General features: G+C 48.5%; 1 protein-coding gene across 1 annotated transcript; it reads right to left on the bottom strand.

The window, feature by feature from the left end:
• Positions 1–5,211: 5,211 nt before the first annotated feature.
• Positions 5,212–15,306, bottom strand: LOC146424363 (fas-binding factor 1 homolog). Its single transcript, XM_085042772.1, has 18 exons — positions 15,142–15,306; positions 14,782–14,809; positions 13,507–13,597; positions 12,997–13,380; positions 11,885–11,979; positions 11,472–11,559; positions 10,973–11,033; positions 10,412–10,504; positions 10,110–10,210; positions 9,645–9,841; positions 8,723–8,841; positions 8,471–8,593; positions 7,941–8,045; positions 6,981–7,199; positions 6,663–6,800; positions 6,439–6,574; positions 5,982–6,118; positions 5,212–5,385 (listed from the first exon to the last, which is right to left on the bottom strand). Exons 1-18 carry the CDS (start codon positions 15,304–15,306, stop codon positions 5,320–5,322), a joined length of 2,346 nt encoding a protein of 781 aa, XP_084898898.1. The 3' UTR covers positions 5,212–5,319.
• Between the last annotated feature and the right edge of the window lie 5,010 nt (positions 15,307–20,316).

The raw sequence follows: 20,316 nt of genomic DNA, 5'->3' as shown, positions 1-20,316 counted from the left end.
CTGCAACCTTGCTCATGAACTCATGGAACATAAACTGGGCTGTGTCCACATCCAGTGCACGGGCCGTGGGCTGCTGCTCTTCGTGCTCTCCTGTCCTGGGTGTTGCAGTGAACCCCCTGGGCAGAGCCCTTGGGGAGCTCTTGAAGAAAGATGTCCGTCTCTCTCGAGCCAGGGCATTGATGACTGTGGGCGAAGGAGATCTGACGGCAGGTCCTGCAGGTGTTCCTGCTTCTGTTGCTTCCTTCACGCTCAGTTCCATGTCCGGCTCTCCTTCTTCCAGCTGCTGGCCAGGACCATGTTTCACAGGTTGGTCCTTGCCCAGGCCATCAGCCCTGGCAGACTGGGCTGCCTCTGGCAGAGCCTGTTTGCAGCCTGTTGGGTGCTGCCTCTTTTGTTCTCCTTTGCCTTGGGCAGCAATTAAGGACTTTAAAACATTCATCGCCTTCGTGTGCCACATCTGGTTCCCTTCAAACAGGGCATCCAGGAATATAGAGAAAGGGATTGTGTAGGAGTGGGCCTGGCCTGGATCTGGGTGAGCTGCTGCCTGCTCCCCCACCAGAGAGGGCTCTTCCTGAGCTGCTAGGATGACAATGGCTGTGCTATCTTCTACTTCCATGTCTTCATCCAATGGATGTTTCTTGTCCTGAGATCCTTCCTGTGTGGCACTTGCTATTGTTCCTTCATCTGTGGGGCAGCTGGGACCTTCCTTGGGACCAGGGCTGTCCTCCAGGTCCATGGCATTGACCTGGTAATTGACAGGAGATGACCCAACATCATCTGTCTCTTGGGACAGCTCTGTGTCTGTTGTGTCTTCCCATTCCTCCTCCTCAGACAGCTCAGAATCAAGGCCATCTTCCCACTGCTCTTCTTCACACAGCTCAACATCAAGAGCATCTTCCTACTGCTCTTCCTCACATTCCTCCTCCTCAGAGAACTCAGCATCATGGGTATCTTCCCAGTGCTCTTTCTCACACAGCTCTCGACCAATGGTGCCTTCGCACTCTTGCTCCTTAGTCAAGGCCACTGGCTTGCTGGTTGGAGCTTGGGCTCCAAGCTGCTCCAGTATCACTGTATTGTTTATGTTGCCCTCAGTGAACCTCCTATGTGTCACCTGTGGCTGCTGTGGTGCAGTGTAGCCAATTGTCCATGGGAGGCTTGTGGCCCTCTCCCGTCCTGGCTCAGGCCGTCCCATTCTGGCCTGGGCACTCACCTGACCAGGTGCTTTATGGAGTCCCCCAGAGCACCTTAGGGGGGAACCCTGTCCTTGGCTCCGTGGCTCTCTGCCCTGCAGGCCATCCTGCTGCTGGGGAAGGGTGGCTTCCAGGGAGCCGTGGGCTCGAAGCTCCTGCCCGGCTCCTCTGTAGGCCTCCTCTTGAAGGACACGATGACCTCCTTCAAAACAGACCTGTGCCCCGACAGCCACGAAGTGCTTTGGTAGCACTCAATGCGCACTGTCAGCCCTGGGTCCTGCTGTTCCCCTTGTTGCTGGTGGCCTGTCCCTGCACCTGCATCCCTGCTCAGGGAAGCTGATGCAGACATGTCACTTGCCTGTTCCGGCAGTGCTGCCGGCTGCTTCTCCTCTTTGATTGTCTTTGGCGTCTTCTGGCGCAGACCTGTCGATAATGTCCTGGAGATTTGCTACCTCCTGTGAGAAGTGCTCTCCTAGGACTGGGAATCCCAGGGCTCTCTGCTCCCTAAAAACCCTCATTATCAGGACAGGGCCCTATGTCACAATGGCCTCTGTTTCTGATGTGGGCACTGCATCACAATGGGCCACTGTCACAAAGGGCCACACCCTAGCTCTGCCATTCTGTTGTCTAGTGTCTGTCTTCAGAAAGACAATGAAGATTTGAATGATACATGAAGAAGCTGGGATGAGAGGAACAGCTTTTTTATTTTCTGGATTTCAACTTTGCTACCTCTTGGCCCAGCAAGAATGTCTCAAATAAATAACAGTCCAGAAATATCAGAAAGGGAAAGGAGGAAGGACATGCTGTTATTTAATTACGTGTTTGTCCAACAAACATTCCTGATGTACAAGCTAGAGCTGAGTACGTATTATTTGGGAAGCAAGAAACTCTCAGGCAGAGTTTGAGGTTACGACTGTATGAGACATCTCTTCCTCCACATGCTCCCAGCTCTGGAGTTCACTTCTTCCTTTGGCCTTTCCAGCCAGTTACAAGTTTTTTCTCTGATTGTCCCTGACATCCATTCATCCAAAGTCCTGCCAGAATTCAGGATCCCTTCTGTATTTCTGTAAAGGCTGTTGTAGGCTGCACTTTGCACTCTGACATACGGGACACTGACATTTAAGGACAACTATAACTAGACATCACTCCCTTTTGCAGAATTCTGTAACTAGAACTGACTTGAGCTCAACTGTTACAAATGAGTTTAAGTTCAATAACATTAATTATGTTTATGAGGTAAATATATGTTAATGAGTTTATAAGCTTAAATTATAAAGTTAAGCCAATTCATATTCTTTATATTACTTATATTAGTTACTAGGCAGCAAGATGCTGTACTAAGTGAAACAGTTAAACACATTCATTTCATGAATATGCATGAAAGCAGCCATATAAAAGAAGATGTTTCTAGAATATCCCAACAGAAAAGGGTGATGTCCTCAAGAACGCGGACAACCTCAAGACTGGACAACAACCAACCACGAGAGACATCTAGACAACGACTGGACAGGAACGCACCATAGAAAATGAGCCAATCATGTTTGGACAAACGAGCCAATGAGACAAAGGATCCGAAATGGACCAATGGGGTGTAATAAGTGAGGATGTAAAGTGACCCGGTGCTTTGCACCTGGTCCTCTGCCCTTTCAGATTTGCAAGGGAGAGTGCCCAGCATCAAGCTCGCTGTTTTCAGGTCTGGCTCGTCGCAAGAAGTAGTGAGCTTATCTCAATACTTCGGGTCTTTGGTTGTTAATTAATAAATAGTTTTTCCTCACAAGCCTGGGAGTGAGTCGTGTTGCTCACCACATCCTTGTGCCCGCCGTTGTCAGAACTGACTTGAGCTCAACAAGCCAGCTTTGGAGTGGATACGCCTCTAACTAATTAAAATCCTTTTCATTCCATTTTAAAATCCAAGGCAGTTTTCTTCAACACACTAAAGAGAACACAAATTCTTCAGGTCACAACACAGGCATTTTTTTTCCCATTTTTCCTCAAGGATTTAAAAAGAAAGTCTAGGATCAAGGCATGCAGGCATTGCCATGGCACATTACAGAGCCAGCTCAAAATATTGGCAAAGCTGTGGAGAGAAGAGGAGGGACTCATTCTGAGCAGATGCTAAACAAATTGTTTGGGTTGGTGCTTAAACAAAACAAAATCTTCAAATCTTTTAAAGCTTAAAGGGAGATGCTCTTTGAGCTCAAGGGGAAATGCAGGGTGTGGCAACACAGCTGTGACAAAAAAACCCAAAACCCAGAAACAAACGAACCCCCCTCATTTTCTCTCAAAAGAAAAGGGACCAAAAAGTGACCTTTTTTCAGGTAAAAGCTTTTGTGTACCTTGTAACTGTATTGTGTTTTGCGATTTATTTTTTTTACCACTCCAATAAGTCAGATGTCCTGTGTGACATCAACTATCTCTACGACAGTTGAGGGGATCAGTGGTGTAAATTATTCTCACTGAGTTCATTATGAGCATAAATGTCTCCCTAATTAGCCAGCCCAGCATATGAGGAGTGAATATGTGACTGAGCCAAACAGTCAAATATGTGACAGAGCATAAAATCCAGAAGACTAAAAAAGAATTTTAAAGAAAGCAATGGGCTTCAACTGGTTTCAACCATTCTTTCAGCTGGCATGCCTTCCCTGAGAATGAAGTCACTCAGAGTTGTGATGGTGAGTAGCCAACAGGGAAGGGTAATGGGAGTCACACTGGTATGGTATCTCAACTGTGCCTTACAATTGCTATATTTGCTAACAGTATTTCATGGTTTTATCGTGGGTTTTTTGTACCATTCTGTAAAATCAGAAATCCCATGTAATATCAAGTATCTTCAAATCAGTAAAATTGTATTAGTGATGACACTTTCCACATGTGGAATATCTAATGGGATCTAGTAAGAGAGTACTGGACTCTGACATCTGCCTAGCTAAACGCTCTTCCAGTGACAAATTACTTTAGAGGCAGGATACGTGTTGGGAGCTCTGTCCCCCGGCAGACTTCGCCTGACAGCCGATCAGGGCACAGTGAGCTTCCCTCCACGACTGCGCTGCAAGCGATCCCTCCCTGCCTGTGGGGCAAATCCCCGGATGGCCGGGAAAGAATGCGCGGAAAATCGGGCTGTGGAGGAGACCTAGCGCACACGAGCTACTGAACTGCCACACATCCGCCGCCATTTGCTTTGGGTTCCTTGGAGGGAGCGGGGCTCGCCTGGAGGGTCAGCTCGGCTCCCTTCTCTCCCTCGCCTCTTTCTCCCTGCGCTGCTGCTTCTCCCCTGGCTCCTTCCCTGCCCTGCCCTGCCCTGCCCTGCTGCGCCGCTTCCCCGAGGCAGCTCCGTGGCCGCGACACCATCGTGCTCTGCTGTTTGCTCCACGGAGCTGCCGCCCCTGCACTACCTGCACACAGCCGCAGCCACCGCGCCGTGCCAGCCGCAGCTGCTCCCCGGCTGTGCCCGGAGCCACGGCAGCCTATTCCTGTTCTCTTCCTGTTCCTGTTCTATTCGCCTACGAGAGGAACACGCAGCTGCTGCTGTTTGGAAATCGCGCCCAGCCGCCACGGGAGCCACACAGACACCTCGCAGCTCGCAGCGCTCACACTCACTCCATCTGCCAAACTCACCAACGGGGCGCCCGGGCTGCAGCGGTAACGATCTGTCCAGTATTCTCCTTCGCCCTCTTGTCTCTCTTTTTCCCTCTTTGTTCCTTTGTCTGCCCCTTTTGGTAGGAACAGTTACCCTTCTTTATCAATAAACAATTCTCAGATATAATATTGCTGCGTTTGTGCTTTAGTTTTTTGTCTGAGAAATCTATTAAAAAGAGTCCTTCCCAACTCCCCCTTTTCATAGCGGGATGGACAGGTGGCACCAGGGGTTGCCCAGACCCAGGTGCAGCATCAGCACTTGGCCGTGTTAAACCTCGTGATGTTCCCATGGGTGACTTTTCCAGCTTTTCCAGGTCCATCTGTACAATATTGAGTGATTAACAGTGAATTATGGAGCTCTCTGAAAGTGTTTGGAAAGAGAAGCTGAGAACCGAAAGTATTTATTTTTATTTTATTTCCTTTATTGGAGGGCACATCATCCCTTGTTAGTGTGTGGGGATGGCAGCTCCCCCGGCAGTGCATGGGGGTGATGTCATGGACGGGGCGCTTTCTTCAAGGAATCAAGGAAGATGCGCTCATCTTCCAAGAAATCATGGTCCTGAGAAGAGAGGGATAGAGGGAGGGGATAGGTATGAGAGAATGACACAAACAGGGGCACTGTCCAGGATGGTGCTTGTGACTGAGGGAAGTGTCCCAAACTGTCCCTGATGCAGGGAGCAGCGGGCTGGCACTCATCTGTGGTACCCTGTGGGGTGCATGGGGGCGCCCTGAAGAATCTCATGGTCTGAGTGGGACCCACAGATGAACCTCCAAGAGTATCCCTGCCTGGGCAAGGACACAACAGGGCAGCAGGGGCTGATAGGAGAGGATTGGGACATCACAAAGCCAGAGTCAGGCAGAGCTGACTGATTGCCATACCACCCAGGTATGGGTTAGGAGAGGGACAAACCCAACCAGTTAAGGATGAATTATTCGTGAATGTAAGACAAGCTGTGAGGAGCCATCTCTCCTTGTTTCGCTTATCACTCCTCTAGCTGCCCACATCTACTGTAAGCCTGCCCATCCCAACAGCTCCAGAATGACTTTAGGAAACATCCCACCCTGTGTATATCAGGCTCAAGTCACACTTCACCCAGCCCTGCTCCCACCAGCTGTTTCTAAGTGCATTCCAGCCCCCACATCCCACCACCTCACCATCTGGGCTTTGTGTTTCAGCATCTGTAGCATAGCACTGAATGCAATGGAACTGGCTGTATTGTCCCTGCTTCCCCACAGACAGTGCTGAGGGTGCATCCTGCCTGCAAAAGATGCCTGACTGGGTAATGCCATTGCTGTTGGAGGGATTGCAGATGGTGACAACAGAGCAACCCCTTTTTTTTGCTGCCCATGTGTGTGGGCAGCAGAGCCCTCCCCAGACTTCAGTGCCAATGGGCTTTAACCCACCAGCTTCTCCTTTCCTACACCCTCAGAGCACTGGCCTGGCTCAGAGAGCTTAGATGAGCTCCTGCACAAGATGAGGAGGCAAACTCACAGCTAGTTTTATACACAGGTATAAAGCAGCCCCCAGGAAACATCTCTTTTGAGAAGTAGAATACAAACACATCTGCTTCCCACACATCCCTTCCCATCAGCAGCACACAAGAAGTCTTACACTGTGTGCAGGAGACACCATCCTTAGGGGCACAGAAGCCCTGGTCTTCAGTCAGCAGCATCTTCTGGTTCTCACGTGAGACCTCATTGCGCAGTTGTTCAAGCTGCCTCCTCTGCTGAGCCATGCTCAGCCGATCCTGCCCCATGCCCAGGAGAAAGGGAAGCTGTTGGCAAAGGTTCAGGCCCCTAGCTGCAGGCTGAGAATGGAAAGTAGGGGGTATTTGCCTGGTGCAGAAGCTCTCGATGCTGCCTCAGCTGCTCCATCTGTCTCTGCACAGTCCTGAGCCTGTCCTGGTGTTCAGACTCTATCCAGCGTGCCTCCCACAGGGCTCGCTCCCCTTCCTCATACTTCCGGCATGAGTGCTGCAAGGCAGAGTAGCTGGGCAGACTGGGAACAGAGACTGCCACTGCCCAGGGGAAAGACCCGTTTGCACATATTCCCAGCTCAGGATTAGGATTCATGACTTCGTGAGGAGTGTGAAGCCCCAGCCTTGCTCCCGGCTTCTGTACAGCTGTGAATTGCAGCACAAATGCTATGCTTACCTCAGTCATGCTTTTAAGCTCCTTCTCCCTCTGCTGGATGTGCTGTTTGGCTCTCTCCACCTTCTCCTTCTTCAGGCGAAGCTCCTGCCAGGACTTTTCCAGCTTCTCCTTGTCCCTCTCCATCTGCTTCTTGTCCCTCTGAAGCTGCTCCTTGTACCTCTCCAGCTGCTCCTGCTTGGCTCTCAGATTTTGGCCCTGTAACTTCAGGTCTGCCTGCTCCTAGGATGGGCACAGGCGAATCCAAAGCTTTACCTGTCCTATTCTGGACACTGTCTCTTGTCTTCCAAGTAGATGAGTGAGATCTGCCCTTTCTGAACTTCTCCTGCAGGCCAGTTTGAGGGTCAAAGTAACACCACCAGGTACTTGAGCAGTGCCCTCTTTCATCCACCCTTGGTGGCCAGGGCTCATCACTACATTAGGACAACCTAAAGTGTGCTCATGGCTCAGCAGTTTGTCAGCAGTGGAAAGTTTCATCCTGAATGGCTATTTTTCACCTCAGTAGCCCTTAAAAAAGGAGTTCTGCTGCACTGTCTGTACCCCACATTCCCTCTGCACAACCTGAGGCAGAAGCAGAAGTGACTGTGGACGCATCCCTGTGGAATAGGGACATTTCCTCTCTGCTGAATTAAAACAGACACAGCTGCTTTTGCTCTGACTGCCAAACTCCTCACAGGCACAGGAGAGAGACAGAAGTAACTGATGCTTTTGTTGACGTCCAGACACGCTGGTAGATGCTGTGCCTGGAACAGCCTGGTTCTCACCACCCTTAGTGATATCTCTGACTTTACAGCTGGAGGCAGCACTGATTGTCTCCCCTGTGAGCAGGACACATCCTTTGAGCAGGAGCCTCCCAGGTGGTGCTGGAGGCTACAGGAATGAGCTCTGCTCTGGTACCTTGGTCAATATCATCATGGCCAAGTCCATTTTCTGGTATTGTGCCATATTGTGCTCCAGACACACCTCTATCAGCCGCTCTTGATTGTGGAATGCAGCCCACTCAGCTGTCCGCTTGCCTCGCTCTGAGCACTTCTGCAGCAACAAAATCTTCTCCTCCAGCCACGTTTTCTGGAGAGCATGGCAAGACGGGGAGAGCATGGCAAGACGGGGAGAGATGAAGCCGTAAGTCCCAACATCCTTAAAAGCCACATCCCTTTTAACCCACTGCTGCCTCTAAACCACACACAACTTCGAAAGGCAGATTCCAGCCCATTGTGTTTGGCCAGAATTATGCAAGGAGGGCTCTGGCTCTGGGCTCCTCAAAATCAGTGTGCACAATTCAAGCACACAGAAGCCTCTGGCATTTCTGTGCTAGAGGGTCAATCAGATTGCGATTCCCCATGCTGCCAGGTGTGGGAAGAAGAAGTTTGAGGGCAAGTGAAGGAGGCTGCAGCCCAACCCCCAGCTTTGTCCTCCACCTCACGCTGCAGTGCAGCACTGCACAGGCTGATGACCCATGGGAAAAACACTTGGAGGTGTTTGCCTGGCCTCACCTTTGCCTTCTCCATCTCTTCTCGTGCTGTGGAGAGCTGCTGCATCATGAATTTTTGCTGCTCCTCCAGTGAGCGCTGCAGTGATTCTGCTCTGTCTTTTTCTACCATAGTCTTCCAGCGCTCCTGGGTTTGGACACAGACGAGAGGCATGTGCCACTCCCAGGCCTCAGGCCAGGGACCTCCAGTGGGCAAGATATGCTCCATACCCACATGGGAGGGCTGACCTTGGCAGTGGATGCAGGTAGGACTCACCTGCTCCAGCAGCTGAGTCTGCTCCCTCACCCTGGCCTCCAGTTTACCAATCATCTCCTGGAATTGCTTCTGCTCCTCCTTCATGTCCCTCTGCTGCTGTGACTGCCAGTCCTGGAGCTCTGGGAAGAGGCAGCAGCAGGGCCATAAGCAGCAGGAGCTGGGATATCCTCAGTACATCCACACAATATTAATGGGAAAACTGCTTTTTTGTGTCTTCTGCACATCCCCAGGACTGTATTTTATCTAGGGTAGGCCCTGAGATGTTGAGTGACCAAGGCAAGCAAGGCTTTGCCAGCCTCAACTGTGTAACCAGATTAAGAAATATTTGCTTAACTAATGGAAAACACAGTGCTTATTCTCAAAAATCATGTTAAACATAACCAAGAGGAGGAACAAGAAAGGACACTCAGTTGACCAAGTGTCTCAAAAACAAAGAACTGGACTGGTTATACCAACTCGTCTCTGTATTTGGGAAGTAACACCAATTTCATCGAGCGCTCAGCAACAACTTTGGGGTTGGTGACCACAAAAGACCACCCAAGGGACCCCTAAGACAGGAGGACACGTGCACCAGTGGGAGGGAAAATACATTATTTGATTTGGGGAAATTATTATCAAATATGTGTTTCTTCTGGGAAAACCAATGAGTATGCAAGTAAAATATAGTATATAAAGAGTTTTTCTTACTTGGTATGCGTGATAGGTGGACATATCCCATGCACGTCCAGCGCTGAATAAAGAATGCCTGCTTCTTAATGCTAAATTGGTGTTAAGGAGTTTATTCTACCAATTTTGGTGACAGCTGGACTGACTCTCCAGTCAAGTCATTACGAGAGGTGTGGTCTACACTGTGCTTGTGTAATGTTCCAGAGATTATACCTTTAGGTCCTATTGGAATGAATCCCACGTCAACAAAACATACCCTTGAGCAGCCTGTCCTGCTCCTGGCACTTGGGATTCTGCTGTGCTGGGGCTGTGTCCTGGCTCTTCAACGGGAACTGAGCTGTCGGCTGTTCCCTCTCCAGGTGCAACCTGTCCTCCTGCTGCCTGTCTTTGTTCTCTACCACATTCTTCTGGCTCCTCCCCAAGAGATCACAGCAAGGAAAAAGTGTTGCTTTCCTGGCATAGGCAACACAATGGGGACATGTTGGCAGTGGGATTGGCCCCTTCTTCTTGTCAGCCACTGCTGGTCCCCACCTTGGCTCACCCATGGAGCTGCTCTCTGCAACCACCAGGCCCACACTGATGTGGCTCTGTGCCCCCTTTCGGGGATGGACTGGGAAGTTCCCCAGCATTCTCACCCCAGGGGAGATGGACAGGGCTGGAGGAAAGGAGCTGACAGTGGAGGGGAGCGCAGGCTGTGTGTGGCAGGAGTAGTGGCTGCTACCTGTGGCCATGTGTGATGGGACCCAGGTCCTCCTGGTGCCACTGATGGAGAAAATCCAGTAAGTGCTCTTGCTGTGTCTGGTGCACTTCCATGGTGCGGACCTGCCAGAAACGCACAAAGAAGGTCCTTGTGCCACCCTAGGGATAGAGTTCCTAAAGCAGCACTTAGAAGACATAGGTGTCTCTGGACAGCAAGGTTTCTTCTCTCTGCCCTGTCGTCCTGACACTATTTGGAGCAGAAATGGTCCCTTCTGCTCTTCCTTGGTCACCCATGGTTCCCCAGCCAAGAGGCAATAGGCTCACCTGTCTCTCCAGCTGTGACACAAGGGTCTGGAGTTGAAAGAGTGCTGCGAAACAGCCTTTTGAATCCTGGAGATGTGTGTCAGCTGCGGCAAACTGTGGGGATTCAGGGACGCTTTCAGGGAGGTAAAGCACATTTCCTCTTCACCCTGAAACACTCAGCCTACTGCAGCCCCTTCTCTACCCTTCTCTCCCATGCAACCCCAGTGCTGATCTGCATCCCTTCTCTCCAGGAGCAGCTCCTATCTCAGGCGTAGGCAGGCTGGTCTGTCTTCTCCAGGGCCAGGCTCAAGGGGAAGACTGAGTGCTCTGGGTGACAGTGCATCCTGCCACCAGGGCAGGGTAAGGAGACCCAACTGAATGAGAAATGGAGGCTTCCAAGACCAAGCAAAAGCTGCCGTAGCTGTTAAAGCTCTAATTCCCCCTCTGTTGTCTAGAAACAGCTTTACAGCTCATCCCTGGCCCGCATTGCTGAGTTGAATGAGGTGAGACCAGGAGAAACCTTGGTCTACCTCAGCCCCAGCCCTTGGGACACTCAGGCTGTCTTGGGAAATTCGGCCTCACCTCTAAAAATTCAATGCCCTCCTCAAAGAGTTTGCTGAAGAAGTCAGTCTTTAGGACAGACCTGTGACATAAGTCCAGGGGTTAGCAGCACCACACATGAGCTCAGCAAGGACACTTTGAGGACAGGCAGACCAGGCAGGGGCAGGTGGAGGGGACTAAAAAGGCACAGCACAGAAGCCACATTGTACAACACAGAAAAATGAAGAGAAAATAGCCCTGGGATAAAATAGAGCAGCGTTGAGATTGCTCTACTTAGCAAGCACCTGTTTTACAGGGGATATTCACAGATGTACAGAGCTCAGGGCCACCCAGCTCTCGCTGGAAAGCTTCAGGCTCTGGGCCACTAGTTCCCAAAGGCACTGCAGGTTACCTGTCTTCCTAGACAGCTGGTGTTGGGGCAGGGAATGAGGTGGAGAAGCCAAGGAAAGGCAGATGAGAAGAACTTGGGGAGCACAGAGAGATCCCCAAGAGTGAGATGCCATGTCTGAAAGACACTCACTTCTTGCTGGCCTGTGAGCAGGGGCACTGGCCTCTCAAAGTGCTGCCTGCAGACGGCTGGAAAGCTCTGGCAGGTTTAACAGGATCATCTGCAAACCAGACAGGAAGTGATTAGGATGATGGCCACGGGCATTTTCCTGACTTAGTGTCTCCAAAGGGTAATCTCCTCTGTCCTGATGGGCCCCTCGTGAGCTCAATGCACCCCAGCACCATATCCCCACCCCATCACAAAATGGGAATACTCTGATCCTGCAGCTAGGCAGCTTGCTTCAGGGATGGCTGATCACAACCCAGACAGCATTCCCATGGTTGGGGTGTTGCTGTGGCTCATGGATCTTATTGGGGTTTTTCTACAGTGCAGGGGGAGCCTCTCTGCCTCTGGCTGCCCAAATTGTACAATCACATGACACACACCTGGGGGTCTTGCCTCTTGGAAGGGATCTGTTTTTGCAGATACCGATGGCTTTGCTGAGGATTCTCTCACAGCGCTCAGCCGATGGTCTGGCTGCCTGCATGGGCACAGAGACACGAGAAATGCTCAGCGGCCTCACAGTTCAGGGAGAGGTGCAGAGGCATTCACTTAGCTGGCATTTCTTTCAGTTTAAAGCTTGGCTGTCCCCCTGGGATCAAATAGACAAGAGCCTGATGATACTTCCAAGCTGCCTTCCCTCTCACTTATGCAAGTTCCATTTCAAAGGGATCACTGGAAGCTACCTACTCTCCCCATTCCCCATCTCACATATGTAGCTGCTTTCTGCAGGACACCTCTCCCATTAAGGATGCCTGCAAGGTGAAGGACGCCTTACCTTGAGTCGTTGGTGCTGGCTGCCTTGTGTTTGGGCACAGCTGCCTGCTGTGGTACTCCTGTGAAGGCAGCTGTCTGGCTTCAAGTGAAAAGCATCCAATGGGAAAGAGCGAAGGAGGGGATGAAAGATGAGACCTTTACCCCCAAAACCCACTCCTGCCTGATGGCTGACAGCCTGTCCCACTTGACTGTGGCAGGATTCAGCTTTTTTGCTTCAGAGGGAGCACAGACACCTCAAAACCTCCATAAGTGGCATTCCTTGTTGCCGTATCCATCTCCTGCCCCTGGGCAGCAGCAGGCCCAGCTAATATACCTTTGCCCACAACACACAGCACTTTGTCTGCAATTCACTGCTGAGTCCCATTTGGATGGCGTGAGTCTGAACCTGTGTCCATGTGAATTCAACCACAAGAAGTGCTTTGCCTGCAACTGGCAGGAATGAAGGGGAATGGAGGCAGGAACAAGGAGGATGGGGAAGCTCGTGAGTGTGCTGATCCATTGACACTAGATCCATGGAATCTAGAGCCACATGTGCAAATAGTAGAAGAGCTCAGAGCTGTGATGGGACAATGGCAGAAAGCCCTTCTTTATAACCCCAGCCTGAAAAAGGACAGTGCTTATTTATTAATTTCCTGTATCTAAACTGAAGATTTCTGAGTCCTCCTGGAGCAGCTACAAGTGGAGCAGATGGGAGACCTGGAGCCATTGACTATGCCTTTACCTGACGGGCGAATGGCGATCCAGCCCTTTGCCTCGGACCTCCAAAGGCTGGGCCTTTCTCTCCTGAGCTTTGGTCTGTGCTTGAGCTTTCTTGCGAGCCAAGGCAGCACTCAGCCAGTCCTCCTCCTCATCCTTCAGTGGGTCAGCTTTAGCTGTTGCGTCCTCTTTGTCTGGGAGTTGGCTGGCAGGAATGTGCTTCTTGTTTGTGGCAGGGCTGGACTTCATGGGAAGCCGTCGCTCCAAATCCAGAAGCTCCTCATCTTCCAATGTCAGCCCGTCATCTTTACTCGTCCTGGCCTCACTCGTGAGGCGGTGCCTAGCTGAAGGACAAGGTTTGGACCAAGGGTCTTCTTTCAGTTTGTCACTGTTCTGAGATCCACGCATTCTGCAAGGAGAAGCAGTCACATACCCACCTGCAAGGGGATCCTGCACACAAGGGGACCCTGTTCTCCCCACTGCAGGGGCAGCAGGGCTGGCAACTGGAGCTACAGACGTACAAAGAATGCAATACCTTCCAAGCTGCCACTTTGTCAGCTGGTCATCGGACCAACGGGGCTCATACTCTCCAAAGACAAGTTTTTTTTGCTGTGACCCTCTTCCTTCTGTGTTTAGAGAATCAGCTTTGAATCAGTGCCCAGAGCAGAGGCTTTCTGTAAAGACACTGGACCTCTTCCTCCTTCTTCTTCCCTGCAGTTCCCACTGGAATAGCTGTCTTTGGGAAACATCTACCCTTGAAACCCTCGAGAAACATGCCTCCAAACTGTGGCTGGGAACAGTGTCTTTGTTGGGAATCAGTCCCTGTCCAAAGGCAACTGAGTCATGGCCAGAGTTCAGATACTCCCAAGCTTCCTTAAGGGCAGACTATAACACTTCTGTATCAGCCACGTTCTGGTCCTCATTGACAGAGAGCCCATTAGCAAGCCTACGCACCACTACAGACATGACATTTCCTCTGCCAAGGGCATTAGAAACTAACCTCTCTCTCCCAGGCTATTGCTGTCCCTTCTGGCAACCTTCTCAGTATCCCCGGCTGGGCTGACCTGGCTGCTCTTAGAAATGTGCTCTTACACATTTCTAACTCCCTGTGCTCTCTCTTTCTTAGCTCTTTGAGGAACAGTATCAGGATGCTGTTCTTGCAGCTGCCAATCTCAAAAACCACAGGCAGAAAAGCTCCCAATCCCAGTAAACCTTGCACTTTTGAAATTCTCAAAGAATAAAGTTTTGATCTCCAGCCTCATCAGCAAACACCTTCCTTGCCACGTTAAGGAGAACTTCAGGACTTGAACTAGTATTTGGAGAATGAAACACTAAGCTTCACTTAGCCGGCAATGGGATGTCTTTACCAAGTGAGCCAGCTGATTCATATTCAGTCATTCCCTGGCCACAAGAAGCATTTGGTGTGCATGAGCTCTCTCACCACAGTGTCTCAGAGCTCCTGGGAAACCCCAAAAGCTCTGCTTCTGCATCAGGGCTCCAAGAGGCCTTCAAATAAGCAGTTATGGATTAGGGGAGGAGAAATAAAATAAATTAACAGATTTTTCCTTGGACTTGGGAAAGATCCCAGGAAAGGAACACAGGACCTCAATAAGCAAATGGCTTTGATGGGAGAGGCAGGTAAGCATCTCTAGCTCAGGAAGGACACAATGCACTCAGCTGCAGATTCCAGACAAGGATTGCAACAGCCAGGGCTGCCACCTTTGCTCAGTGTCCCCCTCCTCTGTCCCATGCACTTCCAGGGTATCAAAGCATTTACACACAGAGAAGGAAAGCACACGAGTGTACACACCTGTTGAAATCTTCCTGCCATTGGTATCCTAGGGAGAAAGATAAATTCCCTCATTAGAACACCAAGCAGCTCTGGCTTGCGCCTTCCCGAAACACGCTAAGGCCAGAGGCGGTTTCTTGAGAACACCCTGTTTCATGAACAACAGCACAGCCCTCCTCCTCCTGCTCATGCTCTTTGGGAATTGGCACATGAAATGCAGGGGAACCACAGCACATATTTCCCACTTCAGAAACAGCAGTGAGAACAGCCCCTCCTGAGCTCTGGCCATGCAGAGCCTCCAACCTTCTGGTCTCCCAACAGAGATCCCTGTGCATCCACTTTGGAGACGACAGTCTTGCCTTGGGGCTGCATCACACTCACCATGGTTTCCAATCCCTGGACCCAGAAACCCAGTATCTTCCGATGGCCCCGGATGCCGGAGGAAGGGCAGGGGAGGAAGGGCAGGGAGGAGCCCGCGGGCCCCGGAGCACGGAGCTGCCGCCGGCCCCTCCCGGCACTGCACGCTGCGGTGTTCCAGGTTGCCATAGCGATTGCGCTGCCCCTCCCAGCGTCTGGCGGGAACACCTCCGCAGCCCCACAGCCATGCGCTCTGGCCTGGTCCTGGGAGCCTCCGGAGGGATGTCGTCACGGAGGGAAGTGTCCCTAGCCATCCTTCAGGGAAGGATGGGCTTCAGAGAGCGGTGGGCTGGCACTCGTCCGTGGTACCCTGTGGGGTGCATGGGGGCCCCCCTGAAGCCTAACCTCATGGTCTGAGTGGGACCCACAGATGAACCTCCAAGGGCATCCCTGCCTGGGCAAGGACACAACAGGGAAGCAGGGGCTGATAGGAGAGGATTGGGACATCGTGAAGCCAGAATTTAGAAGAGCTGTCTTCTCCCATTCAAGAGAGGAGCACCCCCAGCCAGCTAAGGATGTTATCTATGAATATGAGACAAGCTGTCAGGAGCCATCTGTCCTTGCTTCTGCTGTCATTCCTTTGTTGCCCCTGGTGCTACAGCCCCAACCTGTGAGCTCCATTCATCCCAGAGCTGGATGAGAATATAGGGCTATTTGGGCTAAAATGGTATATTTATAGTACTTCATAAACATCTAGCTAATGTAAAATAAATGGTAGTTATGCAGAAGGCAAAACTCGTTAACACTTTTCTGAAGTAACATTTTCTTTTTGCCAACATTTTAGTTTTAACCCCTCTGATTAGAAAGAGAAAAATCCTTGTCGCAGAAACATTTGAATAGATTTTGTGGTGTATACACTGTGAAATTTCTCACATCAGGAAAAGACAAATCTTCATCTCTGAAGATGCTTTTTATGTGGAAGAATATTTCTGAGCTCTCGATGAAAATCATGTAGGCAAATGCTAACATAACTAATTTCTATATTACTGTTTTTCCCTATTTTTTTCCCTATCACTTTTGAGGGGCATTTTTAAGGTTGGGAAAATTACAGGCTACAAATAAACTATGACAATTTTTATGAACTGAAAGGAAGGGGACTCTTAGTTAAGCCCACCAAAAATAAGAAAACCTTTGTCTCTACATCTTTTTCTCTTTGCATTTTTTACCTTCAGTCTTGTTCATTTCTGTGGCCAAGTGATGCTTGTTCATTTAATGGCAATTTGCTTTAATTTCAGAAAAAAATGAGGAAAATATTTCAAGTTGTAAGAGAGGACTTAAAAATTCTACACTTTTTTGTCTATTTTATCAGAAATTCTTTTATCTACACAATCATTTGCAATCCAACAAAGAAATTTCATTCTTCTTACAAAAGACAGCAGAGCAGGACAACCAGCTTAAATGGTGCCACTCTAAAAAGGGTTTTAAAATATTAGTCTTAATTGCTTTCAAAAGTGTAAATTAAGCTTTAATGATCAGAGAAATAGAACATTTTAATGTATTACACTGCCTATTGGTCTGAACTATTAATGAACTCTTCTGCAGATTTCCTCAGAGTTGCACTGCTCAGTGTGGAACACAAGCACTGAAATGGTTGTGACAACTGAATCTAAAGTTAATATTCCCAGAGGGGTGCTGAGTGCAGTATATACCAAATACTCTACACATCTATGTTATTAGTGGTCATGGAATCCTGCCAGAGCGCACAATGATGGAAGGAATCCTGAAGGTGCATTCTTAACCCAAAAGAACATGAGTGAAGAAGTGAGATTTCAGGACAACCCAAGGAGTTAATGAAAATGAAGATGGAGGACTCTGGGTTTTTAGATTGCAAATAGCAGGGAAGAAGACGTAGAACAAGCATAAGCAGCCTTTTAAGGTGAATGCAGTTTGGTTTTACTTTGTCTGAGACTAGAAAGGAGATGTAGGAACATAAAGTAGCTAAAAATGCTTGCTGTCTTGTGGTACCTCTGAGACACATTGGTGGAGGCTGTGCCTGGAACTCATCACCTTGAGTCATATCTCTGACTTTACATCCAGAGGCAGCGCTGGATGTCTCCCCTGTGGGCAGGACACATCCTTGGAGCCTCCCACGTGGTACTGGAGGCTACAGGAAGGAGCTCTGCTCTAGTACTTTGGCCAATCTCATCATGGTCAAGACCATTTTCTGGGATTGCTCCATCTTGTGCTTCAGACACTCCTCCATCATCTGCTCTTGGTTGTGGAATGCAGCACACTCAGCTGTCAGCTTCCCTTGCTCTGAGCACTTCTGCAGCATCAAATTCTGCTCCTCCAGCAAAGTGTTGACCCAAAGACACTGAGTGACCAAGGCAAGCAAGGCTTTGCCAGCTTCGGCTGGACTGACTCTTCAAAGAACCAATTAGCAGAGGTGAGGGTCTACACTGTACAGGCTTGTTGAATGTTCCAAAGGCAGTACCTGTAGGTCCCACTGGAATGAATCCCACTTTGATGAAATGTATGCTTGAGCATGCTTGTGCTGCTCCTGGGGCTTAGGATGCTGCTGTGCCAGGGTCTTGTCCTGACTCTGCAAGCAGAGTTGATCTGCCAGCTGCTTCTTCTCCTGCTGCAGCCACTCCTCCTGCTGCCACTTCTGTTGCTCCCTTCTCATTTTTCAGGGAGGGAGAGTCTCCTTGGCCCTTCTTTTCTGAATCATGTACTCACAGAATACCTTACTCTTTTTCGTATCCCTTGCTAAGTCCCATTCTATCTGGGCCTTAAAATCTTAAAACAATATATTTACAGGAGAGACTTATTAAAATTCTTCATAGAATTCTTCAAAATCTTTAAGCAGACTAGGTATAAGTCAAGGAAGGACATTCATTTGCAGCACAAATCCCTTTCAAGGCAAATGCATGTTAATCTCTTTTGTAGCTTACTCAACTCTGCCTTGACTGTGTTAGGTAGTTCAAGGCTAGCACACATTCTTTGACAAAGTGGCCTGCACTACACACCTTGCAAAGATAGAAGAGAGGGTATGTAAATTTATAGCAATTCATACTTTATTAGACTTTTCCACTTAAAAATTTTTATAATATTCAATTAGGAAACATTATGTTCTCTGCTTCTTTAAATTCCATTGAAACACAGTTAAAATTTTGAAGGTCTGTGTGAAACAACCTTGCTCTTGTTTATAATTGCTACCAATAGAGATGGTATCTACTTCTGCTTGTTTGTTTTAATTTTTTTGCATTAGATTACTTCTGGTTTTAAATTACTAGTTTTCGACTAAAGCTAAGTTCAAACCTAGAGTTTTACAGCTGCAATTTATTACAAACCGGTGGTTTAAAGATACAGTACTGAAAGATTAGCAGTGAGTTATGGCACACCCTGCACATTAAACCACCACGTTGTGCAGCAAATTTACAATCTGCAAGTTGAAATATTAATATCTTTGGAGACGACATTAATTATAGTCACTCTAAGAGTGCAATAATTAGACTGTTTTACAGTAGCCACTAAGGCCAGTTTATATAAGCAATTTTTCATCTCCTACAAAGCTCCATAAATATATTACTCATCACAAACCTCTGTTATCTGCTCAAAGTTGTGTTGTTTTGAGAGGATAGCAATAGAAGTGGTGCACTTGACGGAAGTTCTGCTGCTGCAGTCAGGGATGTTCTGGCACAGGATTTAATCAGAAAGCAATATACAGCCATGAATGCTAATGACCTTTTGTCATAGCAGGAAAATCAATCCTGTCTGCTAACACAAAAAGCTGTTGTGAGAACATGGATGTTACTGGAATGCTGCCAAACCAGGAAAATTTGTATGTTGTGAGATGTTTCCAGAAGTGGAAAAAAAAAATCAAACCAGGAGTACAAGAGGGATGCAACTCTGCCCTGTAGTGGTAGCTCAAGTCAGTACCTCAGCTTTGCCAGAATGTTCTCGTCTTGGGGAAAAAAAGCCAACAGGAAGTAAAAGAAACCTGGGGTTCGATTCTTATTAGTAAACAAAAGTATTAGTTGGTGCCTGATAAATTGAAAGACAACAATAAACAAGACAGTAAAAGAATATAAGTTTTCTAAAGGTTATAGTTCGAGTTGAGTGAACATTTTAAACGCTCCATGCATATTATCCAAAGTATTTAATGAATTTGTTTTCAATCACAGAGTTTAACTATGCCTGCAGAAATGCATAATGAAAAAAATATTCAACAGTAGTTATGGCAAAAAATTTGAACAGATCAGCACTAAAATTTGCATTTATTAATATCTGAATTGGATACATATATCTGAGGATAATTACTTATCAATCAGCAAAAACAAATGTGTTTCTTAAGTGTCCAACTAAAGCATTTCACACTACCAAAACTGGACATTGACAAGTAGTTTTTTTCAGAGGAAACTGAAGTATTTTTTATTAGTTGTTTTAAATTGGAATAGTAGCATCTCCCAGTTAAGACCTTGTTGGGGTGTGGCTCTGACTAAACACCAGGCACCTCGACTCTTTCTTGCTGCAAAAAAAAAAAAACTGTAAAAAACACACACCAATTTCATGTGTTAAGTGAGACAGGGCACTGGTAGGAGGATGCATGGAACAAAAGGGCAGACAGGCTCTAAACTTAAAGTTGCGAAAAGTGATTTAATTACTTAACAGAGTTGGAGGATAAATGCAATGCAAAAATAAACTTTTCATACATTATTTTGTTTACTCCCCCCCTCCCTCTTATGAACCCTTAGTATTCACCCCCTTTCCTCTTTTTAACCAACTGCTCGTGTAGGGGGCAGGGTGTGGGGTATTTTCTCAGTCCACAGAGCAGGTCGACAGAGCATCACCACAATTTTTTTACTACAAGTACTCTTTATCTCTACTTACCTCTCTCTCTCTCCAGACAGTTTTCCTGTTCTCACCCTCTCCCTCTTAAGCAGCAGTCTCTCTGCTCACCCCTCTTCCCTCTTTCCAAACCAGCAACACAGACAGGGGGCAGGGTAGGGGTTTTCTGGTCAGTCCAATCAGGAAAAGAGGTTCTCTACTTAGCCATGGGGTCCCTCCCACGAGAGACAGTCCTCTGGGAACTTCTTTGGCGTGGGTCCAATCTCACGAGCAACATCCCACCCAAATTCTGCTGCAACATGGGTCTCCTTGTCTGTAAGGTGCTGTGCAGACTCTTCTGAGCTGAGG

Source organism: Lichenostomus cassidix, chromosome Z (assembly GCF_008360975.1).
Source record: "Lichenostomus cassidix isolate B80296 chromosome Z, HeHo_3.0, whole genome shotgun sequence".
Classification (NCBI taxonomy): domain Eukaryota; kingdom Metazoa; phylum Chordata; class Aves; order Passeriformes; family Meliphagidae; genus Lichenostomus; species Lichenostomus cassidix.
This window is presented reverse-complemented; position numbering and strand designations above follow the sequence as displayed.

Coding starts and splice junctions, on each gene's coding strand:
- LOC146424363 (XM_085042772.1), bottom strand. CDS start 15,306: ATGGCAACCTGGAACACCGCAGCGTGCAGTGCCGGGAGGGGCCGGCGG. Junction 13,598..14,781: donor TGGCAGGAAGATTTCAACAG/GTGTGTACACTC, acceptor CTCTAAACACAG/AAGGAAGAGGGTCACAGCAA. Junction 13,381..13,506: donor ACAAAGTGGCAGCTTGGAAG/GTATTGCATTCT, acceptor TTCTCCTTGCAG/AATGCGTGGATCTCAGAACA.